The following is a 27,871-nucleotide window of genomic DNA, read 5'->3' on the forward strand; positions in this document are numbered from 1 at the left end:
ATAATTTTAAACTAAAAAGAGAAATAAGACATGTTCTCATTGATACAACTCAAATAATAGCATGCAAACTTTCTAACATAACCAACAGGGAATGCATGGAAGACTTGACATTTCTAATTGAGGCAATTAAAAACAATAACTTCCAAATCATATCTTCTCTCTCTCTTCCCCCCACCCTCCCTCTCCCTCTCTCTCTCTCTCTCTCTCTCTCTCTCTCTCTCTCTCATGCTCTCCCCTCCCCCAGACAGGGAAGGGGGAAATATTTTCAGTTAACATTAGACAATCTTTAATACATACAATCTATGGTGGTTTCCCCTCAATTTGAATACATGCATACCAAAATGTCTGCACCCATCAATACTGGGGAAACGACCCTCAGTTAAAATGAAACTGAACCATTGTTAAAACGAAACTTTACATCCTACATCATCAGGGAACCACAAATTAAAACAAGTTATCACAACACCCCTATTAGAACAGCCCAAATCCTAAACACTGGCAACATGAAATGCAGGCAAGGACGTGGAGCAGCGGGAACTCTCCCTCATTGCTGGTGGGGATGCAAATGGTGCAGCCACTTAGAAAGATAGTTTGCAGTTTCTCACAAAACTAGATATACTCTTACCATATAATCCAGCATTCATGCTCCTTAGTATTTACCCAAAGGAGTTGAAAACTTACGTCCTCACAAAAACCTGCACAGGGATGTTTACAGCAGCTTTATTCATAATTGTCAAAACTAGGAAGCAACAAGACGTCCTTCAGTAAGTTATGAATAAATAAACTGTAGTACATGCATACAGTGGAGTATTATTCAGCATTAAAAGTAAATGAGCTATTAAGCAACGGAAACACACAGAGGAAACTTAAATACATATTACTAAAAAGCCAACAGCAAAAGGCTTGAGATTATATGATTCCAATTATATGACTTTCTGAAAAAGGCAAAATATGGAGACAGTAAAAGAAACAGCGGTTGCCAGGGGCTGGGGGGAGAGAGGAATGAATAGGCAGAGCACAGAGGATTATAGGGCAGTGAAAACACTGTGTTATACAATAATGGTGGATCCATGACATTATACGTTTGTCAAAACCTAGAGAATGTGGAACACCAACTGTGAACCCTAATGTAAATTATACACTATGGACGTGTCAATTATTACAAATGTGCCACTCTTGTTATGCTAATTTGATAGTGAAGGAGTCTGTGTTGGAGGTGTCTGAAAAATCTCTGTACCTTCTGTTCAATTTTGCTGTGAACTTAAAACTACTTTAAAAAATATGGTTTATATTAAAAAAAATTTTTAATGTTTTTGAATAATCAATAATCTCAATTTATCTGAGTTTTAATTATGAAATAATAGTTGTTACTTGTTAATTTTCAGATCAGAAATAGAAGAAACAACAAATTTAACTAAGGGAGGTTTATTCTTAGCTCACCGTACTCATTAACCTAAATGATAAGTACATCTTAAACTAAATTTACTCAACAACGTTTTTAAAGCCTGGTTCAGATAACTTACTAAACAGATTATTTTAATGTCACTGTCAAATTCAACTAACTATGTAGCAAAATTAAATGCTGCTTTTTATAATATGCAGAGTAGCTTACTAACAAAATGTGAATTAACTGTAATTACATATAATACAGCATGCATCAAGAGGGGAATAAAGATTTTAAACAAATTAATTTTTTAAAAAAATTTATGTTCTGCTGAGACTTATTTTTAATCTATATAACCAAGGGACATTTCCAAGATTATCATTTTCAACTATCATGGCAAATTCTGAAAAGGTGCTTTTAAAAACTGAAATTAAGAACTATTTATTCTTCAAATTTAGTTATTTTATGCCAAACTCAAAGAAGTCAGCAATAATATCACAGCTCTAACACAAACACAATACTTTAAGTGGTATCTTACCAAAGCTCACATAATACTAGTGGCTAGTTTGCATTTCTTTATCCATAACCTTTTACCCAGTACCTTTCCTTATCAACGTCAAAACAACTACCACGACTGGCCAGATTAAGATATGAAAGATGAAACCAAAGAACAAATATAAACTGCACAAGAAGCTATTCCAGTTTGGTCCCACCAACAGAAGAAATCAGTGGAAGAAGCAAACAAAGCACACGTGTTCCAATGCATGAGGAATTAGGTAGGTATTTAATAGGAGAATATCTTTTTCTGTTTTCAATACTAGGCATTAAGCAAATTAGTAGTCTACTGAAGCTTTGAAACTTTGACAAATTATATATTTTTTCTAAGTAGATAACTGAAAGCAAAAAGTTATTTAAAATTTACAATTATAAGAGAACTACAATAAGCATATCCATTGTTTAAAAGCAGGATGTAGAAGAGGCAATAATATGCCAAACGAAGAAGTTATCTTGTGCTAAACAGGTTAAATTTACAATCAGAAACAGAATTTGAAATGTGGTGCACAATATATATGGAGAATCTCTTAAGACAAAGAGGTAAACTTACCCACATACTTTCAATTGTTTTAAATTTTAAGCAGAACTAAATGCATTTCATCAGCAGAGTATGCTCACAAACCTGAGTTCCTCCCCCTATACCACTAGCGGTTACTTAACAATTACACATGGATACTGGCAAACTCCTGACATTTCGGGTTATACTTCAGAGCTTCATGCCCCCAGTATCAGGTACAGAAAACACTAAATGTTGATTGGCCTAAAAAAAGGTTTCTACATAATCACCATGTAGGACAACTCCTGTAGGAGGGCTCTAAATATTACATTAAGAAGTCACAAAGCAGAAGTAACAAGTTCAACTGAATTTTTTGCTATCAATTCCAACTATTAAGTAATTAAACAAAATTCCTATTATTTATATTACACATATTGGACATTTCAAAAACCTTGTTTACTTCAGTTGAAAATTTCTATTCTCCAATCTTGACTCGCCTCCAACCCCTCAAATAAGGTAAATGTTAGCTAAGAGAGCTAACCATTCTGAACTAAGTAAGTTTAGAACTTACCATTTCAAAGGAAAAGACATGAGGTAGAATAATAAACCAATCGTACCGTTTAAGAAAAAAACAACCCACATAAGTTCCACACTAGCACTGAGACTACTCCATGACACTCTTGACACTCCCTAGCAGAGAATCTTTCTCTGAACTGAACTTATCAGCTGTCCCTCCTCTCATACCCCCCAAAGGCATTCTTCACCCAAAACACCGATATCCTCAGACATGACCCTGGGCTTGATTCATTCCTGTATCCTTTATGAACCCAGCACTATGTTTTGAACACAAGAAAGCTGAACAAGGGTAAACGGGTGGCTTGATTGGTTAGAGTGCGAGCTCTGGGCAACGGGGCTGTGGCTGGATTCCCACATGGGCCACCGAGCTGTGCCCTCAGCAACTAGAATGAAATCAATGAGCTGCCACTCAGCTCCCGGTGGCCACATGGCTCAGTTGGTTGGAGCGCTGGCTCTCAACCACAAGGTTGCAAGTTCGACTCCTGCAATGGACGGTGGGCTGCGCCCCCTGCAACTAACAATGGCAACTGGACCGGGAGCTGAGCTGCGCCCTCCACATCTAAGACTGAAAGGACAACAACTAGACTTGGAAAAGTTCTGGAAGTACACACTGTTCCCCAATAAAGTCCTGTTCCCCTCCTCCAATAAAAAAAAGAAAGAAAGCTGAACAAAATTTTCTCACTAAATGAAAACCTCCCAGTCTTCCTGTAAGTCTAACTTTCTGAAGGGATATTCAGGTGGGATCCACGTATTGAAAAGTTAGGTATGCTGAAAACCAAGCACAAAAAATTGTTGGTTATTTGACTTTTTAAAAATTTACTCTGCATTATGTGATTCCATTATGAAATCCATCTCAATGCCACCTACGTTTCAAAACTACTGATGTTTAACATCTGACACATTAGTACTGAATAAATACTGAGCTATGGCGGCCCATAAAATACACTGAAAACTACCTGACTGGGCTGCATTGGCATATGAAAAATCAGACATCAAATATTTATTTAATTCTCCTAGCTTACATCTAAATAACTACAGTACGACAAAGATTCGTGATCTGAAAGAATTCAGAGAGCTCAATTAGTGGACAACAAAGTCAGAAAATTAGAAAGCAATGTGATGATAAAAAAGGAATCCTATTAAAAATGATACAGGATCACAGTTGGGGTAAGTAAGTAGTCAGAGGAGATTATGTATGTGCTGAGTGTACCTAGACTTTCCGTGGAAGAAAAAGGAGAATTTTTCTGGGTTATGAGCCTCTGGAACTCTAATTGGAAGGTTAAGCCAAAAGGAGACATCAGTCATCTAATACGACTTAGAGATAATTAAGTACCATAAAGTGTCTTCTGATACTGTGTGTACAGGGTGTTAGGGACTCAGTAATCATTTCCATCTGGACTCATTCAGAAGATTTTGAAATAGAAATGATAAAACAGAGAAAACAAAACACTACTATAATCGTAACCTATGATAGGGTGACCATACATCCTAGTTTGCCTGAGTCAGGCCATTTTATGCATGCTGTAAAAAAAATAATTTTAAATAGCACCCACAGTCACTTCTCTCAGGTTGAATGAAACTTTTTAAGTTTTCCCTACATGATTAGGTATTATTAAATCTATTAAATAATCCTTTTGAGAAGTGATCACAGATTTCAACAGCTGGTTAAAACTGACCTATATCTTCAACCCAAACAGGCAAAATCCTAAAGATTACCTCCAAGAGTATACATGAACATTATGAACATTTATCTTTGTTATCATGACTACAAAAGTTTAAGTTCCAATTATATACCATTCTAAATATTCAGAAAAGTTCTTAGCTCGTTATAGGAAATCAATTCAATTATTTTAATAAATGAAAAAGTTCTTAGCTCGTTATAGGAAATCAATTCAATTATTTAACATATTAAAGTAAGATTGGTCACAACTAGAGCATTATATTTGAGACCACTGCAATATAACTGTTTTTATCCATTGTAATTTTCACCATCATGTCTAAACCATAGGAACGGGGTTGTCATGATACCAGTAATAGGTAAATAACCTGCTCAGGGCAGGTCACACCTAAATCTAACACCAAACCCTACAACAAAATTCTTCAGCGATTTTCCACGGGATGATGAAGAGGGTATAAAAATCTTTGTGAGATACATCCTTTGAACGCTTCAGGTGTTACAGACTTCAAAAAAAAAAATCTTCTACTGCAATAATCAAATCATTTCTTAGAGCTAAACAATTTCTAGAAAAAGAGGAGTGACGGCCATGTGGAAAGCACAAAAATGGCAATCTCTCTTAAAAATTCACAAACTATTTCAGAAAATCCATTTGTACTCATCAGTAAGCAATAATCAGGATGAGTTCTCTCTGCCAGCACCTATTAATGAAATTTTATTATTGGCTGGAGTTTCTGTTTTGAGTTTTGCACATGGCATATCAGGGGAAGTTAGGTTATAAATAAGTCAAAGGGTAATGATAAGAGAAACAATGCCTACTTAAGAAGCAAAAAGGGAGATTAACATGAAGAAGTAACTGATTAAACAACGGGCCAAATTTGGCAATACCAATGAAGAGGAGGTTAACATCTGAAAGAACAATGCTTTATGTCTGTAATCTAAAACAAAGATTTGAAAACTCCAATGTCAGCTGTGGGGCAGGGTAGCGACACTTTATCAGTTCTTCCCATAGCTTTTGCTCTGACTTATAACCATTACTACCAATGAACCTTCTGGACACTAATTTGGATTCTTCAGGAAACTTGGTTTTAGGATATGAGGTGCTCTGCTCAATGAGCCTTCTAAAAACACTGGAAAAGAACATACAAATTAATAAATTTGCATTTTAATTCACAAACTCTTCATGAGTTTGTTTAACAATAAACCACTTTCTATAGATTACCCCCAATTACCAGATTAGGCCTAGACCAGGGGTCAGCAAACTTTTTTGGCTAAGAGCCAGACTGTAAATATTTCTGGCTATGCATGTCATAGAATTTCATTATAGCTGTGTCACAACTAGTCAACTCTGCCACTTTAGGGCAAAGCAGCCATAAACAAAATATAAACACATCTGTGTTCCAATAAAACTGTTCAAAAAACAGCCAGTGTTCAGATTTGGCCTGGCCTCCCCTAGTCTGTTGACCACTGGTCTAGATGAAACATTTAAAAAACTAAAAATGAGCGCATAATTTGAGACAATACCCCTTCCATACATAGGCTGAAAGCCCAATTACAAATTGTCACACCAATCCCCACAGAGCACTATTCATAGAATGTGGTGCTAGTTACACCCCATGCGGAAGGACTCAGAGCCCCCCCTTCACTCCAGTTCTCCAGGTCCCATAAATATTCAACTACTACTATTCTCATTTCAACATATGGCCTGCAGTTTTCTATCTTTGCTAATGAAAATAAATAGGATGAAGAGCTTTTTAAAATGCAGATCCCATGGCTCCAACTTAGACCAACTGTATCAAAGTATTTGGTGGATTGGATCTCAGGCATTTTTCTTTTTTAGGTCCCATAGATGTGCTGCTAGGGTTTAGCCAAAAATGTGATTAATAAATAATGTATCAGAATCTACTGGTACCACAGAATGAATCAATTTGTAGGTTGAAGACCTAAGAACCCGTACTTTTTAAAAGCTCCCTGCGTGTTTATGTGCTACTTGAAGAACAATGCCATGAAAAAGGAACTCTACCCTTAGCCTCTTGGCTACATCTCCTTAAAGCTTCTGTATTATTTAATAATCCCAGGAAGTGAAATGAACACCTCTGACAGAGTAACATAACTAGGTCAAATTACTGCTTTAGTATGTAATATACATTTATTTTCAGGTTTATTATGCACGTGTTCAAATATCCAGGGCTATTCCCACCTATCCAAATAGGAATAAAAATTCTTCAATATCAATTCATGTGTGTATTTTGAAACAAATCTGAAGGTCTATACTTTTCTTCATTAAAAACCAAACATTAATATTCAGCACACCAGAAAAAGAAACTCCTAACAAAGTAGCATCCAATCTAAGTATGCCCTAATTTTCCTAAACAATTTTATAACTACTACAGCTAGAAGGACATTTAGATATTTTATGACATTATCATTTTCCCAAGAAAAGTTTATTCTAGAAACTGCATTAAAATAATTCTAATTAAAATCTCCCCTTTACTCCAACCCAAACTGCATCCAGAAATGGCTGGTACAATCACAGTACTTAAATGTTTAAACTACTTTAATCTACAGTAAGTGGAGCAAACTAATATGAAAACAATCACAAGACAATCATAAAAGATGATCTCATAAATTCTTACTGTTAACAGAATTTCTTGTAATGCGTCCAAAAGCTATAAAACTGTAGTAAGAAAATTTCAACCTAATAAATACTATGTAGAATATGGTTCAAATACATTCTATACTACAGTAAAGATAAATCTAAATGTAATAAAGGCACAGCATAAAAACATACACATCGTTAATGGTAGTCAAAAATACATTATGCTAGAGGAGTGAAAAATAACATGTTTAATTATAATTACCAGAACTATTATCAAAGAGCCTTACTTTCTTTAATGAGAAATAAAGTATAGGGCGAAAAAAGACAATTCCTAATTGATGAAGTACTGACACATACTTGAAACTTTTAAAAATATATTCACGTTTTATGTCATAAAATTATGATAAAGTTGAAGGCTAACAACGAAAGCATGACTAGACATGATTTGTGTTTTCCCACATCTTTTTTACATTCAAAAAATTATTATTCAAAGACATAAAATAGGAAAATCAGTACTTATTTTATGCTTCAAAGCCCATACTATTAGTGATACTGGAATATTTCTAACAGGAATACTGGAAAGAAACGAGAGGTGACAGCTTATAACAAACCAAGTAAATCTACTCGTATTACGTGAGCAAGCTGAACACTTACCATATGATTCCTCCCTTTAAAGTGAACAGTGAAAAAAGAGAAAGCACATAAGGGGGCCTAATTTCAAGGCTTAAGGACAAAAATAAACGTTAAAATTGTTCGACAATTTTTTCCAAGACAGTGTTCAAAGTAAATTAAAAATAACTGATACAACCATTACCTCAGTATTTTTCCATTAACACAAAATAATCAAGACCTATAAAGAGCTTTTCTTAATATTTCTTTAGTGTATATTGATTAGTGTATATTAAAACAAACACCATGAATCTAGGAACCAAATAAAACTGACAACACAATGATGAAAAACTTGTCTTATTTGTAATTTCTAATCTCAGATCTAAAAATAGAACAAAGACTATATATCCCCTAAATTTGTAATTTCGTTGTTACCTACTATTTTAAATATGGGTCCTCTTCAAACAATTAAGAACAGAGTAACTTTGTGGTTTAATTCTGAGTATCCAAAAAAAAAAAAAAAAAATCAACACTCCAGCCCAGGGTTCAGCAAACTTTTTCTGTAAAGGGTCAAAGAGTAATAAGTATTTTAGGTTTTGAGAGTCACAAATACTCTCGGTCTAACATTCTTTTTCTCCACCCATCAGTCCTTTAAAAATGGAAGCATTCTTAGCTCTGCAGTAGGATGATATGAAACTGGGCAGTGGTCCCAAGCTACTTTGCAGACCTCTGCTCCAGCCAAATTGATCGTATGATGCTTCAAATATGCAACACATACTTTAACTATTTGAAAACAAAGTATGGTAATATTAAAATATATAATCATTTAAGTTTTCTAAGAGTACAATCTTGTGGAATAAATGATCTATTTTTGAAATGCCAATAAATCCACCAAGAGTATTTATTAAATATCTAATTTATTCTCCATTAAATATTTGTAAACGTGTACCCATTGTTAATTTCAAACATGTTTAAAATGTTTTTAAATTAAGAACTTGCAGTATTTCAATTTCAAATTATAGCAACATTTCCAAATAGTTTAATAAAAAAGTAAAATTAAAACAATCTGTTCTTCATTAATTATACTCTTATTAAATGCCACTGAGCATATTTTAAAAATGTGTTTTTAAAAACTGAAATTATTTTAAAGAATAAAGACTGCAATCAAGTTTGTGACAGTCAATTTAATCAAGTTTAACAGAATACATTTTCCTTAATTTCGTTCTAGTCCCCTACATGATTTATCTATATGGTGTTATTACAAATAGCTACACATTTTGCTCCAAGAATGTAAATTTTAGGCCAGAAAAATATTAAGAAAGCTAATTCCACCAACTTTACTGTAAGCAAGCACTTTAGTAAAAGAAATGTTCCGGTTCATAAAAGGACCAGGAAGAACTTCCTAATCCTCAATGAACGAAGTAACATTTCCCTAAGAAATATCACGTGGTTTACATCTTGATGATATTTGAAGAGAAAAACACTAGTAACTAGTTTTCAAAATATGACCTTGAAATTTTTTTTTAATTCCAGTTTCTTTTATAACATCATAAAATATCCTCACATTGAAAAATCCAACAGATTTATGTTCAAATGTAACAACCAAAGAACCTAAAACCACAGTTTAAAACTTGTCACTAAACAAGTACTGTGCACCCAAGAAGGAAAAGAGAATTGCAAAATTAGCTAGAAATTACTCAAAAAAAATTTATAATACTTAAAAAAACTACTCAACTAATTTGGTAATAAAATTTAAAAATCAATTAAGTTAAACCTTTCTTATGACACATAAATAAGAAACTTTTCTAATTGAATTTAAATGGCTCATAATTTTCATTCAAAGGACATTTACTTTATAGGAGATAAGTAAAATTTCTTGCTGCTATACAAGTTAGCACTTATTTTACTGTGTGGACATTCTTCCTAATAAAAGTTTAAAACTTTTCTAGGGACAGAAGAATGGGTAAAGAGAAGGTCAGAAAAAAGGCATCAATGACTTGAATACTTTTAGATTCAGAACATTAAAGAATCATGGCTTTTGAGGTATATGAATATCTAATCTCTATGTTATTTTGTACAGTTGAAACTTAATGAAAAAGAATTATGGTTTTGAATATCCGGAGAAAAAAATACTAGTAAATATTTTTCAGAATAATGAGTTGTTAAACCGGCATTCATCCAGAAACAATGAGACTCTTTCTTTGTTATCATTAAGAAATGGTGGATTTTAACATATTTGAAGTTTCCTTGTTTGCCCTACCATTTTACCTCCCCCAAACAAAAACCTGAGTCAGATCACATCTTCAGAACTAAACTCAAGCTTATGAGAAAGACATTCAGGGATAAAGAAACTAGTTAAACATCACCACAAGAATACAATCAGCAAAATCCACCATGTGAGATACTCTACACGAAGAGACTATTTCTTAAAAAAATAAGAAAAAAATAAAAAAGGAGAGAAAACCTAAGGACTAAATAGACTGGATTTATCAGCCAATTTGAAGTAACCAATTGTAAAAATAAACATACATTTACAAGACCTGGGCAAATTTGGGCTTTTACTAGTTAACATACAGAATTGACAATTTTTAAGATATGATAAAGTCCTTATCTTTTAAGAGATACATATTAAAATACTTATGAATAAAATCATGAAGTCAGGGATTTCACACAACGTAATTCAGGAAAGTAGGTACACTTAAAAATGAACATGATCAGCCGTGTGCAGATAACTGTTAAGGTTGTGTGATGAGCATATACACTAGAGTTTACTTTTCTATGTCTAAAATCTTCAAAATAAAGAACTTTCAGTATCAGTAAATAGTGAAAATCAGTCAAGTGGAGATGATGGATTTAGCAAGATTTCTAATTTGGTAGCATATATTTGAAAAGACAAAGTAAAATGGAAGAAAGAGTTTAATATCCATTCATAAAACATGGATATTACCTTCAGAAACAAATTTTAATTTACTACTTAAAGGAGGTTTTTAAAAATCATTAGCTTAATAAACAAAAATGACAAATTCAGAATGATTAGAAAACATACTACTATATAAAGCAGTATCTAAAGAATTCTAAAAACACATCGTCCACCTGACAACAAAGTAGTTTTAGTTAACTAATATTTTACTTACATTTTCCATATAATTTGGCTTAAAGCCCTCTTGCTGTCGCCTCAGTTCCTCCTGCTCTCTGTGTCGGATCATTTCTTCCTCACGTCGACGATGCTCTTCTTCATGTCTAAAGGATTTTTAAATAAAAATTTTAGCATGACTGATATGTAAGCCATAACTGGGTATTTTATTTCAGGTTACACAAAACCGTTTATACAAGTTACATTATGTCAAATTTCTCAACAGTGACTGCCTTAACAGATTTACCTTCTTTTATTTTGCTCTAAACTTTTAATCAATCAAATAAACCAAAGAAAGAAACTAGATTAAATCAAACAACATATAACCAGGGTAGTTATATGCTTACAATTAAAAAATTCACAGTCCAAAAGCTCAAACATGTAGTCCATTACTGTATAAAGAGAAAATCCTGGATCTATCATTGCCATAGCAGAGTTCTTGAAGACACTCAGAACCTATCGCTATGTAAGCCACTGTAAAGAACCACACTGCCTAGACAAAAATTCTATTACATTATGTATAGAAGGAAGTCTTAAAATAACTTGTCATCCCTATTTCATCAATCCACTGAGGAAATCCCCTGGAGAAGGTTTCAGCCTACCACCTGATTTTGTCAATTAAGTTTTATGGCTACCTTTGGGCTAGAGCAGTGCTGAATAGTTGAGACAGAGATCATTATGACCTGCAAAGCCTAAAATATTTACTAGCTAGCCCTTTACCAGAGAAAAATTTGTTAGCCTCTGTCCTAGATGTATTTATTAAGAAAATCAAATTATATGTATGTGCAGGATTACTAATAAATCAGTAATTAGTTACATTATTAGGAGGGGAAAACTATAAAATGATATTGAATAGACTCACATTATATTGGCATTTAAATCAAACTAAAACATTAATGCCCTCCACACAAAAACAAAAACGTAATTTAAATAGTGAAGATTATATAATGCTGATATCTCATCAGTAGGTTTAATTTTCCAGGTTACTCTTACAAGCATCCTTCTACTGTAATACTCAAAATTCAAGATACTAGTTGTTGTTTCTTGTACATCACTCCCCTTAAATCCAAGTCCATGAACTAAAAGAAATGGTGATGTCTCCCACAGCCAGAAGAAATAATTGGCTGTTAGGACTTTATGTCAGATCACTGCAAGTAACAAGACAATGTTCCTATGGAATTTCAAGCAAAACCTGGACGATTTTGAGAATTCCTATCTACATTCCCAACATATATATCTACTCAAATTAAATATTTAAGTAAACTGGTCAATTGATTTCTTGGACGTTAACACACTCATAAATTTTACTGTTAAGAAAATACTTTCATATTCATACACTGCTGACAATGTATATATATAAGTACAGGTAAAAATTCCCTTATTCAAAAATTCTTAAGGCCACATGTTTTGAAATTGAGTTTTTCCAATTTTAAAAAGGGTCAATATATTATTAGTACATCCCCAATGGGATCTGAGGCAGGACCCAATAATCAATCACATTAATATTTCCACAGTAAGATGAACATTCACATTCTGTGGAAATAAAGGTTTGACATGATGACAACATAAGGGCAGGTCAGATGTCGTCAACAAATATGCTCAAATGATACATGAAAAAGCTTTCATTTTCTAACATTTTGGTCTTTGGAATTGCAACAAGGACCTTGTTCAGGGCCAATTTGTAGTACATAAGATAATTTTCAATGTTCAAGTCCATTTCCTGTAAACTAAATAGAAATAACTCCACAAGTGTGCAAGGATATCTCTACACATAGATATATACTGGGACAAAAGGTAAAAGGTTGAAGAAACGATTATAAATGGGGGACAATTATGGTTCCCTGGTGCCAAGGAATACAATTCAACGGCTACAAAAAAGACAAGCAAGAATGTCTAAGGTACAGTTCCAGAAAAAAGGCAAGCACAAGAATGGTACTCCTATTACTGCTTTTAAAAATAATTTGTGTGAGTACAGAAGAGGGTATGAAAAAGTTTGCATCACAGTGGCAATAATCTTCAGAACAGCTTTACCCTTTAATTAAAATTTTATACACGTATGTATCATGTGTATTTTGTAACATGTACTACTGTAACATTTTTAAAGAAAATTCAAATAAAGTATTTTAAACAAAATTTACAATGCACTTCTCCCACTGTTAAAGCAATTTTTTTTTCTGGTAAAATGTGAAGATAGATTTACAAATCAGGAGGAAAAAATGTAGTAAAAGGGTAAAATCACTTCAAACATTTTCTATTTTCCTTTCCTTTGCTCATAAATTCCAAATTTTCTTCTTTATTTTGAACTAAGTCGTGCTTATACCACACTGACAATTTCATAATTTAAATTTAAAGACAGCATACAGGAACATTCCCTATTGTACATATTTGCTTTTCAGTTTTTCTACTCCACAAGATGCTTTAATGATCATCTTTAGATTTATGTTTAAAGTCTCTTTAGGTCAAGGATAACTTTCTAGGTTATATTCACAAATGGGACTAGTACCGTGTTTCCCCCAAAATAAGACGTAGCTAGACAATCAGCTCTAATGTGTCTTTCTGAGCAAAAATTAATGTAAGACCCAGTCTCATATTATAGTAAAATAAGACCGGGTCTTATATTAATTTTTGCTCCAAAAGACGCATTAGAGCTGATTGTCCGCTAGGTCTTACTTTCGGGGAAACATGGTAAGTAAAGAAGTGTGACACATTTGAACACCCTTCATGCTACACTTAATTGGAAACCGATAAAAACCTCCAATTCACAATGTATTTTAACTTGAAGCTCACTGACTGCTTTCAGGTCTTGTATCTTTTTGTAGGACTTTGAAAAACTAAAAGGCTCTAAGCACTAAGCTCCCACCTGACTCATGAGAAAAATCTTGTTCCTCTTTACTCCCGTTCAGCATTCTGCCCTCCACACCCTTCCCAATGCTCTGCCCACCGCAGGCTCTTTATGTCAAATGACATAAAAGGGGTAAGGATGGGTTGATGGGTAGGTGAGCGAGTAGGAGGGTGGTCAGAGAAGGAAAGAAGGAATAAATGAACAACTAAGTGGTCGAGTCACAGCTTGAACCAGCTCATCTAACTCCTTGCCCTGGTGTTCCTTCTTACTGCCACAGCCTCCGAAGAATAAAATGACCCATGAAAAACTAATTTATTTGTAGCACTGAAAGGAAAATCACACACTTATATACTACAAATAAATTATTTAATTTCTCTCAAAATACACTTTCTTAAGCCAGTTTTTTCAATGCTCCAACTAAGGTAAAACAAAGACAAAGTCCAGTCTGGCTTGTAAACAACTAAACCTGTCTTATATAGTAGCAGCCTCAGTCAGATAAATCCTTCAGTTTAACTACTATAGTTTTATTTATTTGCTTTGTCTTGCAAGTATTAATAGTATGAAATAAAGTTTCCTGAAACAATTTTTCCCTTTCCTGAAACATGCTGCAAAAACTACTCAATTGTAAGATAACTTGTTCACATTTCTTAAATCAAGATTCTTACAGAAATTTCAAAAGAAACTCCCCAGCCACCAGGCACAGGGTAAGAATTGTAACTGTATCTGCTAGAACATAACCAAGCATAAAGGTTACTCATGAAATTATCACCTAAGTGTTGAGATATTTTTACTATTAGTACAGTTACCTGAATTTCAAATTAAATCTGATATACCCCTGCATATAAAGGTCAATGAAAAATCAATGAAAAATTACCCAGAATACTTACCACGTAAAGCAACTCCCTGTGAGACTAGGTAACCTATTAAAAATTCCAATAAGTACGCCATACTATTTTTGTGCACTTCACTTTCTTTTAATAATCTGATCATTCCAATTAATGTCTGCCTCCCTCCTATATGACTAAGTTCCACAGTGGCAGAACTTTTATCTTTTGTTCCCCACTATATCCCCAATACCCAAGATACTTTTCTTGTTTTTCCTTCTTTTAAATGAATTTAAAATTTACAGAAAAGTTGCAAAAATAGTAGTTTCTATATATCCCTCAGGCAGCATCCCCTAATCTTAACATGTTGCATAACTATAGTACAATTATGAAAACCAAGAATTAACACTGGTATAGTATGAGTTAAACTACAGATCTTATTCAAATTTCACCAGTTTCCCCACTAATGTCCTTCTGTTCCAGGACCTTATCCAGAATCCCACATGGCATTTAATTATTACTTCCTCTTAGTTTCCTCCAGTGTGTTAACAGTTGTTTTTCTTGGTGTTTCATGAACTTGACACTTTTAGAGAGAACTGATTATTTTGTAGAATGTCCTTCAATTTGCGTTTGTCTTGAAGTTTTCTCATGACTAGCATGAAGTTATGTTTGGCAAGAAAACCACAGAAGTGACACTGTATCCTTCTAAATTCATCATATCAAGGGACTCCCTGTGTCAGTCTTTATTACAGGTGACATAAACCTTAACGCTTAGTAATGGTGTCTGCTGGCTATCTCAACTTTACTAGTTTTCCATTTGTGCCTAATGGAATCTTAGAGATTGGAGACTATGCAAATCCTGTTTCTCAAATTTTGGCACAACAACTTTAGCACCCATCAGTAGACAACTGTCTGTAACAATTATCACTGTAGTGTTTGCGCGTTGGTGATTCTCTCATTCCTTCTGAATTTATTCATTGGAATTCCACCATAAGGATGGGCTGCCCGATTTCCATTTCTTTCTTTATTCATTCATTCAATTATTTACTTCTATTAGTATGGACTCATGGAAATTTATCTTAGATTAAAATCTAGTACTATCATTTTTTATTTTATTGTTAAAATTGTTCCAACTTTGGCATTTTGGAGCTGCTTCAGCTGGGCCCCTATGTCCTTTTAACATGTCCTTTTTTGAATACATTCTTACTGTCTCATACAAGATATTTATTCATTTTCAGTCCTGGAATTAACCTGGTTTCTTTTGCTAGAGAATGGTGTTTCTAAACAAAAACCTGGGCACTACAGATGTGCACCACGGCTTCTAGGGGCAGAGTGCTATAAAATGTATGTATGTATGAACCCACACATATACACACATCTCTATTTCTAAATCTGTCTAAATTAAATGCCACAGTTCATACTGACACCACAGTTCATTCAACACCACAGAAATCATTTTAATTTTAATCTTTCTCTTTTCTTTCTTTCTCCAACAATGAGAAACCAGGGTCTTACTACTGAGACTCACTAATTTGTTCACATAAAATAGTATATACACACACACACACACACACACACACACATACATACACATACATACATACATACATATATATAAAATTCTCAATAAAGACCTGATCAAAGGGAAAACAAAAGCATATACACAAAGTAGTTTCAGAATTCCTAACCCAGATTTCTGTGAGGAAAAAATTTACTAACTAGATTACAGAATTTATATATTATTCTTTTTGTTACTGTCCTATAGTATCCAGTTAAGATACTACCTTCCAAAGTTATTTAGGCTCCTTATTTTCTTCCCCATATGCTTTTGGTGTGATAACGTTATCCACTTATAATATAAAGTTAGGTACATTTGTTAAACTTGTATCCTACTTTGGGTTCTTCCATATTCTGTTTGGTTTTAAATATTTTTTTCAGTACACAAATGGTGGGGTACTAATTTTAAAAGCCCAGTTGTCAAGCATAAATGTAAGAGGACAAAGCTGGTTACAGATAAGAGTATTATGTCACAAGACTGGAGGTTTCCTTTTCTTAGTAAAAATAGGAGAGACTCAAACATATTTACATAAAAAGGAAAGAAGCAATAAGAAAGCCACTGAAAAAAGGTCCCTCATGTAAGGAGTTCATGCAGGAAGGTGCATACAATAGTGAATCTGAGACTTTAGGATGCATCGGAATCAGCTGAGGGTTTGTTAAAGCTCCACCCCCTACAATTTCTGGGGTTAGGTTTAAGACTTTCGGACAGTTTGCAGGTTAGAAGACTGATGCCTGTACAAATGCCGTAATTTGAGAAATAGGTTAGACTAAAAGACAGAAACACATGTACACTGGCAAACCAGTACAAAGTTGGAAAAACTCAAAATATACGGAATACTACCTATCCCCAGATAGCAAAGACAGTTCACTCATTGACTTTTTTTGCTTTCTTATTTTTTATTTCCTATGAGCAACTTACTGCCTAGCGCAAGCACTTACTACTTTTATAGCACTTTCAAACATTTTAAGTCTGCTTTAATCTATCATAGTTTTATTTATGATATTTCCTAATTATTATATTTATGTTTTAGTATTAACTATTACGTTTTTGAAACTTATAAAAGTAACATTTATCTCATTAAATGTCACAATTAAATATTGCAGGTACAAAGAAACCTGTTAATTTTTGTTTACACATCTTGGATCAACCATTCTCCCAAATTTCCTTATTTAACCTAACAGATTTTAAGTTGAACCATCTTGAAATCATCTTTAAACCATCCATCTATTATGTACTCAAAAGTTAAATGCCCAAACCCTTTTTACCATGGATTCCATTTTCAGAAACCTTTTTTAAACAAATTATCAGAAGCACAAATATGCATAAAGGGCTTCGTAGTAGTGATACACACAAGAAAAAAATTAGAACTAAGAGAAATTCAAATACATCCATCTCGGGAAAAATGGTCCAGTAAATCATAGTGCCTTTTACAATAAATTACACACAATAAAACCTAAGCTCCTTATGTTAAGTTCACAATGTATGTATGCAAAGTCCATTACCAGCTAAAAAATATTTGTTAATATTTGTTATTATTGTAAGAATAACAAAGAATTATGCTAGTTTGTGAAGTAATTCCCATATTCAAACTGGACCTTTTTTTTGTATTTTCCAGCTTGTCCAACTTGTTCATAATAGGCAGAGTGGTGTGTTAGTAATAAATAACACATGAGAACTATGAGTGCTCACATATGTTGCAATGATGTTCTTTTTACCTCAGTTGTATTTGCTTCCGTTTTTGCAGCTCTTGGTTTCTGAGTTCTTCCAAGCGCCTGAGTTCTTCCTGACGCCTCATTAAATCTATAAAATATTGATTGCATATTAATATTTTTAGCTTCTCTTTGTGTTTTTATATAGATAAGCATACAGATTCTGTTTTACCGGCAATATATTTAGTAACTTATTCATATTCATGCACCTAGCTTCTCTTCTGTCTACTTATCATCTGATACTGAAAGATTATAAGCTGTGTGATTAATCAAATTAACACCCTTTCTGGGCCTATTTCTTCATTTGTACGAAGAAAATAATAAAACTTATCCTTTTGTTCCGAAATCAAAATATGTACTAATTTTTTTTTAATATAGGACCTAGAACATACTAAAAACAGAATAAACAGTGGCTATATTTTCACTTACATCCTTTTATACAAATGAGAAATTTTCCAGCAGCAAGTGCAAAGCCCAAAAAGGCACCTTGGGAGACATCAAAGGGCACATAAGAACCAGACCAGACAAACAGTAGGAGTGGTGAGGCAGGACACTGCACACTGCCCAAAGAACCTCTCTCTCCCAACACAATCAGCATAAATGACTCCACTGTGCGACCAACAATGAGAGCCACACAACTATCACAATAATTAACTTTAGCAAGAGAAACCTACTAAGGCCAACAATATATAATCTACTTATATTACTAAGAGGAAATTCTTCAATTAGCCGAAGTATGGAAAATGTCCTACGATCATTAATTGTCCAAGAAAGTCAATCCAGTATGTCCTGTAACAATTTTACCAGTTTTATAGGTTAGCTGCTCTTAACAGAGACTAGCCATATATATAATTATAAATGTAAAAATATGTATTAAATTTCTTCCATGAAAATTAATGAAAAAAAGAACAAGAATTCTTTTTTTCTGACAACTGGATCTTCTTCTCCTTTTAATAAGCTGTACCAATTGAGAAAGCTGCTTTAACCTCTCAGATATTTCCTTACCTGTAACACTGGTAGAGTAATTAGCTCAAAGGATCGGACAACCAAATCATCAGATAAGAACTTATCCGAAACTAAATAGGAGCACTATCAACTTAAAACAAAACTACCATTTTACATTTACTAAATTATTTTTTAAGTTGTTAGTAGCCAAAGTTCCTGAAAGCTCACTAAAGTGTATATATCTGTACAATGCCATAATAATATCCTTTTGGGGGGAAATTGCCAAAAATATATATAACTAGATATGTTTTTACCCTTTGATACAATAAACCACATTCATAGGAATTTTTCTTAAAAATATAATCCAAAGGTATCCATAAATATGAAGCACTTACTAGACCTAATAACATTTTTAAATGCTTACCTAACAAATTTAATAAAAGAACAAAAAAAATTTATCTATACTATAATTTCAATATATATCATAAATATAGGTACACATCAAAAGGGAACAGAGGGGGATATAGACAAATTTAAAGTCTGATTTACTAGAAGAAAGTGTTTTCTCAATTTAATAACCTTCAAATTATGAAAACTGAATGTATGCTGTGATCTAACAAGTCAACTTTCTAGAAATACAAAAATCGAATCTACAGATTGAAAAGACATTATCTAGTCCCAAGGAAAGGTTGAAACATCATGATGTACAACAAGATATTATCTTGAATACAGAACGGACAGATGGAAAGATGTAATAAAGCAAGTATGGTAAAATGTTAACAGAATCTAAGTAGTGAACACCTTAAAATTCTTTCAAGTATTTTATGTTTAAAATTTCTCGTAACAAAATGTTGGGGGGAAAACATATCCTGGTTAAGTTACTAGATTTTTAAAAGAAAAAATTCTTATGGAAGCCTGGTAAAAGAATCAAGTCACTTACATGGGGGGAAAAAAACCCAGGCTTACTTCAGACTGTTCAGAATGTTCACAGGAACATTCAATGCTGGAAGACAATGAAACATGCTATCAAGTACTTCAGAAAGGAATGGGGGGTGGGGGGAATCCATGAATTTTTACCATTCAAGCACCAGTTTCAAGTACAAGGATCAGAGAGTATTTTAAAACATGTAAGAAGTCCAGGACTGTTGTTTCTATGAACGCTTCTTAAAGAAGCCATGAAGATAAACATCAGACAATCAAGTGATAAAAAGAAAAATCATGACTCAACCTATTTAAAATAAGGTTAAGATTTAAACACATGAAGATTATGGTTAAAGAAAATGAAAAGAGAACACTGAAGAGCTAGCTGCACCCCCATTGTTCACTGCATAATTATTCACACTAGCCAAGATATGGAAGCAACCTAAGTGTTCCTGTCAAGGGAAGAATGGATCAAGAAGATACAGTGTTTGTAATATCCAACGGGGTGTGCATAAATACACACACCTGTGTGCACACATATACATACACAGTGGACATACAAAAAGATACACATGCACATACACAATGGAATATTCAGCCATGAGAAACACATGTATGTTAGCAAATTTTTCTAAGTGTTGCTATCCTGTCGTTTGAGACAACATGGATGGACCTTGCAGGCTGCTCAGTGAAATAAGTCAGAAAGAAGAAAAAAACAAACACAAAAAAAAATTTAAATTCATAGAAACAAGCAAGTAGAAAAGTGGTTATCGGGGGCTGGGAAAGTGGGAGAAATAGGGAGAAGGTAGTAAAAGGGTACAAACTTTCAGTTTTAAGATGAGTAAAGTCTGGGGATCTATGTATAATATAACCTGGTGAATATAGTTGATAACACTATTATAACTGACAGTTGCTTGAGAGAAAACTTAAATATTCTCACCAAAATAAAGCCAGCTTTAATACTTCAAGAAAAAAAAATTAAGTCAGTGTCGTACATCCAGACAAATCAGAAACAAATACATAAAAGTTGAGGGGAAAAGAGAAAGGAGGAGCAGCTGAATATGCCTATTTCCTTGTATTTTCTTTGGTAATCAGGAATCAAAAGATATTGTTTAAAGGAAATATACTTCTATTATTTATCAGTAGAAAGGCATACATAAAGAATGATAATATAGTCAAGAAAAATCCAGTGGTGGAACAATGGAGAGTAACAGCAAAATGAAAGGCAGAGTTAATATTATCCATTCAGAGTTATAGAATTACAATTACAAAAGTAACACAAAAATAACCATGAAGGAAATTCAGGAACTGCCTAATATACTTCAGATCAAAAACAGAAAGAACAGGAAAAACATAACCTGTAATAAGTGTAAAGGGACTTGGATATAGAAATGACATCAGTAAAGTATAAATGAAGCAATTATTAAAAGGCACTGGTGTGTCCAATAAAAATCAACACTTATAAAAATGTGCTAAGATATATACATAAATATTCACTGCATATTCATTGCAGCATTATTTTATCTAACAAACTAGAAAGAGAACTAGATACCAACCAGTAAAGAAGGAACTAAGTTAATTACAGCCACTTAAGAGAATATTGTGCAAATATTTAAAAGATGAAGCAGACTTTTATTTATGTACTTGTGGAAAAAGTAAAATAGCAAGGTGCAGAAAAACAGGACTTTTTTGTTAAAAATAAATACACACACATCTACCCTGGACATGCATGATTTTTTTTCATTAAAAGGCACAAAAGAAACAAAATACAGAACAGTGATTTCCAAAGAAAGCAGAGGCGGGACAGGGGTGAGGGACCTTTTCTGTACCGCCTGAGTTTTCTACTTTCATGGTAGGTCAACTTGAGAGCCATTCATTTCTGCAGACCCACAGGACTAAGAATAACTCAAGTCCCTCCCCCACTTGAACACATCTTCACAAATGATGGGTGAAATACATAATTGCAGAACAAAATAGAAAATTTTAAAATTTTTATTGAACACTGAAATGAATTTATCACCTGCAGACCTTTTGAAATAAATACAAGATGTACTTCAGCAGAAGTAAACCCAGTAGCAATGTGCTTTCCTCATATTGTAAAATGAAGTATTGTTAACAGGGATTATAACCACACACAAAAAAACAAAAAATTACTCTGCTTTGAATGTCGAAATGCCCTCGGGGTAAGGCAGTTTCTGAGCGCTCACAGAGCTCTGAGGCCTAAAGAGATGCTCTGTCATCACTGTATCCTCAGTACCTCAGACAGTGTCTCCTACAACTAACAGTAAATCTGTGCTGAAGCAATCAGTGTTATACTACTGTCTGTCAGTAGCAGCAATAAATATATGTGAATGCTTTCACTTCTAATCAATGTTATTTCCTAACCATGGCACGAATGTAGATAATGGGGAAACCAAGCAGCAAAGTGCCTGGCAGGCAATGAGCAAAGAACAATTCACATTGGACAGAAACGCAAGAGCAATCATGGGGCCCAGGAAACTGAAATGTTTTAAATGTCCCAATTGGTTCTGGTGTGTAACCAAATTTTAAAGCCACAAAACCACCAGACTGGATAAACTTGAAGCTCTCTCTTCCAGCTCTAAGCAGCTACTGATTCTTGACTCTCATCAACAACAATTTTCAAATTTTATGCGAGACTATCTTTAAAAATACTACATGATATGAATGATTTCAGTTTTATTAGAAGAGTAAACTTACAGAACTGCTAGGTTTAGGATCCAAATAAACCAAAAATATATGACTAGTTTCTACTGTTCGTTGAATTGAATTTTGTTTTGTAAACTCCCTACATGGCATCAGCAGTTATTCAGTGACTTCATCATAATTGCTCAATAAACATTTACTGAACAGGGCGGGCGGGGGGGTGTAAAAAAACGAGATTTTGTTCTAAAGGAAATAAGAATCTACCAAAAGGATTCAGAGATTGAATGATGATCAAATTTTTATCTTTCAAAGCAATACTGGCTCTAATATAAAGAATGGCTTAGAGGAGGATGGCAGGAAGTCCAATAAGAAAGCTACTGCAGAAATCCAGACAGGCATCTGTGGTGTCTTGACGTCTAGGGCAGCCAAGAGAAGGTAGATCAACATTTCCTGAAAGGCCTTATTAGAAAAACTAAAACAAAATATTTAAGAGAAAAATAATAGAAAAAAATTAGGTGCTTAATTTAAGAAATACAAAACTAGGGGCGGCCAGATGGCTCAGTTGGTTAGAGCATGAGCTCTCAACAGGTTGGTGGTTCAATTCCCACATGGGATGGTGGGCTGTGCCCCCGCAACTAAGACTGAAAACGGCGACTGGACTTGGAGCTGAGCTGTGCCGTCAACTAGACTGAAGGAGCTGATGGGCCCTGGAGAAACACACTGTTCCCCAATATAAAAATTTTTTTAATTAAAAAAAAAAAAGTACAAAACTAGTAAACTACATAAATGTCTATAACCACTCGCCTGTACACCTGAAACTGATATGAAATAATACTGAATGTCAGCTGTAACTTAAAAATTTTCAAAAGCGGGGGGGAGGTAAAGAGGAATAAGAGGTCCCAATTTCCAGGTATAAAACAAGTCATGGGTATACTGTATAGCATGGGGAATACAGTCAGTAATATTGTGATAGGGTGGGACTGTGTCACATGGCTGCTGGACTTATGGTGATCACTTCTTTAGGTTTATAGTTGTTGACCACTTCTTTAGGCTTATGGATACTGAATAACTATGGTGTACACCTGAAACTAATATAATATTTTATGTTAGCTATATTTTAATAGAAATCTTTAAAAATACAAAACAAATTTTTAAAAAGAATACAAAACTATTACAGATAGTGGGAAAAATGAGTGATAGGAAGAACTAGGAAAAATTATTTGGAGAATTAAAGAACAGAAAAAAAGGAGAAATAATAAAGATAGGAATAAAAAAAAAAACCTAGAAAGAAGAAAAGGGACAAGAAATGAGCTTCTGATATATATTTAAACATCTTGTCATGTTATTAGGTATTTGCTCAGTAAATATGAGAGTAAACTATTACCCTCTATGACTACTCTTAGAAATTCAGTTAGCGCAGTCTCAAATGTTTAACATGTTCTTGCCAATTACTAAGAAATTATTCTCCCCAAATCCCCATATCCACCAGCACACATGAACCTTTATCTCTGCCAAAGAATATCCATTTGTAACCTGACATGTAATAATAATCTTACACAGCCAGCATTTGTCCTAATTCTTTCCACCGAAGAAAATCTTGATATGAGACTTTATGTCCTAACTACCTAGCAAGAATTACCCACTGTGCTTCTTTTTTTGCAAGCAGAATCATGTATTTGCTACTGGCGAAATTTAATAACATTAATTACCTCCAATAATACTACTCATGTAAGGTAAAAAGTGATTTTAAATACTTCTTTTAAAGGAACTTCTCTCGGAAAAGGGAGGTTTTTGTTTTTAATGCGCTGAGTTGCAACTGTCTCTCTAGACTCCTAACTGGCTACTTAAACAATAATAGGTACCAATAAGAAATATAAATGAACATCAAGAAAAAAATCGGAACATCTACATGAAAACCCATTTTTACCTTGCCTCATTAGCATTAACTGGTGTTCATGCCTGGCTGCTTCCATTTCTGCCTCCAGTTTCTCTTTGGCTTCTCTGATGTTTCTATCAACCTGCTCACGCTGCTGCTTTTCCATTTCGTCAAGAGCCTTCCATCGAGATGCATACTCAAATTCAAATGTCCCAGGCTGAGCAAAACGTGGTGGCTGCTCTCTTTCCCTAAGTTTACATTTTAAAAGATATAGAAATGTATGTTTAAAAGGTAAAACAACAAAGCTAACAAGAACTACCATTTACTGAGCACTTACAATGTTCATGGCACTGTATCAGGCAGGTACTCTACACAAACTGCCTCATGGCAATATTGTAATGCAGGTTTTAACAAGCCAGAGTTTGAAAAATGGACCAAGGATGCCCAACTTAGAAGTAATGAAGCCAGGCTTCAAACCCAAGCAATCAGATGCTATAACCTATACTCCCCTAATTATCACCTCCAAAAAGGACTTTCTGGTATTCATTCAGCAAACAATTTCACATTCGGCAGTCTTCAACATATGAATTAAATGTGCCCTAAGCTAAATGTCTGGAATCAGATTTTTTTTTTCTCAAACTTTTAGGGATCGTAGTAAAAGCAGATAGAGTTTATTAAATGCTATGTGCCAGGCTAATTGGCTAGGCCAAAAACTAAAGGACTTAAAAAAATTAATAAAAAAAATAAAATAAAGGCCTAATTTACTACAGTTGTAGTTATTTGTTCAATACTTGTTTCTCTTGCTAGACTGTAAACTTGGTAGGGACATGTAATGTCTGTTAACTGCTGTACCTCAAGTACCTAGACAGTACCTGACACACTGTATAATTGAATATTTCTTGAATAAAAAAACTATGAGCAAATGACCAAAATTTTTTTAAAAAAATAAAGACCTACGAATATACCCGAAATTCAAAGAAATTCTTCAATTAATTACAATTGCCTATCATAGCTTCTACTAACAAGTACTGATAACACTAACCCCACTCCACCAATAAAAGTATAGATGCCTTGTATTCATAAATTTAACTTTTATTTCGGGTTGGGGAGGGAAAGATTAATGCGTGGGACAAATCTGGGAGATAAACAAGAGGCTGTCAGCCACAGAGGAAAGATGTCCTTTTATCAAGAAAGAGCTTCAAATATCTCCAAAGGTATTTAAGGAAAATCACAAAGTTAACCATGATCCAAATAGTCTATCCCTAAAAAAAGACTTTGATTTTGTTCTTTTTTAAGCACTGACTGGGAAAGGGTAAGGAATGGGGGTAATCCACCACCCACTAATTTTTCTGAAAGAATTGTTTATTAGCCAGTCCTTCCTACTTCAGACATTGACTACAAAAATAAATATTAACAATTCTTTTTCCTCCAAGGGAAACACTCTAAAACAATATGGATCTGGGGAGTTAAAAAGGAATTTTTAAAAAAAAAAGAAAGAAAGAAATTAATTTAAATTGTGGCTCTTATGCTTTGTGTACATTTCCTTCTGAGCATAACTCTTTAGTATTATAACAAAATTGGGACTATAATGGTATCTTACAAGGTTTGCTGGGATAATTAAACAAATTAATCATTCTATAAACAAATATTGTCTATACATTCCATTTCTTGTATAACACACCCTTATAATTCCAGTTCTCTACTAAAACCAAAAATATACAATGGTACGTCAGTTTTCGAACGTCTCCGTGGACGAACATTTTGGTTTACAAATGCCATAAATTTTATTGGCATCATCAGATAGTAAAATTCATGCTAAATTTGCAGTTTTAGGGGTTGATTTTAAAGGTCGGAACGGATTAATCCATTTTACATTACTTTCTATGGGGAAAATGTGCCTCAGTTTTTGAGTATTTCAGAACTCAACGGTCTTCCGGAACAGATTATGTTCGAAAATCGAGGTACCACTGTACTCTAGTTCACATTTGTAATGATTAGCTATAACCAGAAAAAAGTGTCGAGAGAACAGGAAATCAGCCTTTGAAAAATAGCACAATAAGAGAGATTAAAATGGTTATGAATCACAACTGATTACTACTGATACTTCTTCCCTGTACTAATTTCCTCCCTCATTTCCAGGACACACACTGCTGGTTGCCTGCTGCAGAAATGACTGCTCTGTCTTTGCCTCATTCCTCTTGATCTTCCTAACCTCTATGAAACTGGAGTATTCCATGGTTCACCCCTTTGACACAGTTTTCTATCACATGAGGTTAAGTCTAGCCCGGACAGCTCACCTAAAATCAGATGAAACTCCAACTACTGACTTGACATCTCCACCTGGATATTCAGAAGTCATCTCAAGCCTAACCCTGTCCAAAACAGGATTCCTGATCTTCCTTTCCCAATCTGCAACTCCTACAGGATTCTCCCAATCAGTCACCAGCAACTTCCATACTTCCAGTTACTTAGGCTAAAAACCTTGTAATCAACCTTTTAACTCTTTCTCCCACATGCCCATAACGCATCAGCCAAATCCCAAGTCTATTTTCAAACTGTACCCATAACCTGACCATTTCTCAGCATCACATTGTGACTACTACTCCATGTCAACAGGCTCCTAAACTTATCTCCCCAATTCCACCCTTAGCTCTTTATAATCTACCTTAAAACAGCCAGAAAGCTCCTGTTAAGCTTAAGTCACAACTCTGCTTCTTCCTTTCTCATCAAATGCAAAAGCCCAAGTCAGCTCACCAGCCTCCAATGCCTCACATCCTGCACTCCCCCCAATGCGCCCTATCTCTGCCTCCCCCCTGCTACTCGCAGTCACTCATGAGCTCCAGCTGACCTGCTTCTGTGACTGGAACATGCAGGACAGAGTCCTCCTCCCTCAGGGCCTTGACAGTTCCTATTCCCTCTGCTGAGATCACTGTCCTCTACTCCATCCCCTTCTGGCAGCTACATGGCTAGCTTTGTCCTACTTCATGCAGTTAATCAAATGTCACCCTCTCAGGTAGGCTTTTCTAACCCTCTGTATAAAACAGCCACACTCCCCTGGTCCCTAGCACCCCCTTTCCCCCATCTTTTCACCATGTTTTATTGTTTAGCCACCTTCCCAACCCCACAGCATGAATTTCTAGTAAGTTTTGTTTCACCCATGCATCTCCAGAACCAGGCACACAGCAAGCACTCCTATCTGTCATTTGACACAACTACGTAAAAGGAAAAAAACATTCAACTGCACTAAAATCAAAGAATGCTAATTAAAAAACTATGCATAAAATACCATTTTGAACACAGACTACCAAACCTTAAAATCACAACATCCCCTTCTTTGTCAGGATGAAGAAAAAATACTTTTATTCATACACTAATGAGTATTAATTGGTATACTATTTCTAGAGAACCATTTGCCAGTATGAACCACTTTAAATATGCATGATCTGTGATCTAAGCCTTTACACCTCACTTTAGTGGGGTTTTTTAAAATAGTACTTCTCACTAC

General features: G+C 34.2%; 1 protein-coding gene across 1 annotated transcript in view; it reads right to left on the reverse strand.

The window, feature by feature from the left end:
* The window catches only part of PSPC1 (paraspeckle component 1), a 58,151-nt gene that overhangs the window by 12,827 nt on the left and 17,453 nt on the right, over positions 1 to 27,871 (reverse strand). Inside the window, exons 4-6 of the mRNA XM_033104536.1 lie at positions 24,418 to 24,614; positions 17,967 to 18,051; positions 11,029 to 11,134 (exon numbers count right to left, since the gene is read on the reverse strand). Coding sequence (XP_032960427.1) covers positions 11,029 to 11,134; positions 17,967 to 18,051; positions 24,418 to 24,614 — 388 coding nt within the window. The remainder of the gene's footprint in view (positions 1 to 11,028; positions 11,135 to 17,966; positions 18,052 to 24,417; positions 24,615 to 27,871) is intronic.

The sequence above is a fragment of the Rhinolophus ferrumequinum genome, chromosome 4, assembly GCF_004115265.2.
Source record: "Rhinolophus ferrumequinum isolate MPI-CBG mRhiFer1 chromosome 4, mRhiFer1_v1.p, whole genome shotgun sequence".
NCBI classification, from domain to species: Eukaryota; Metazoa; Chordata; class Mammalia; order Chiroptera; family Rhinolophidae; genus Rhinolophus; species Rhinolophus ferrumequinum.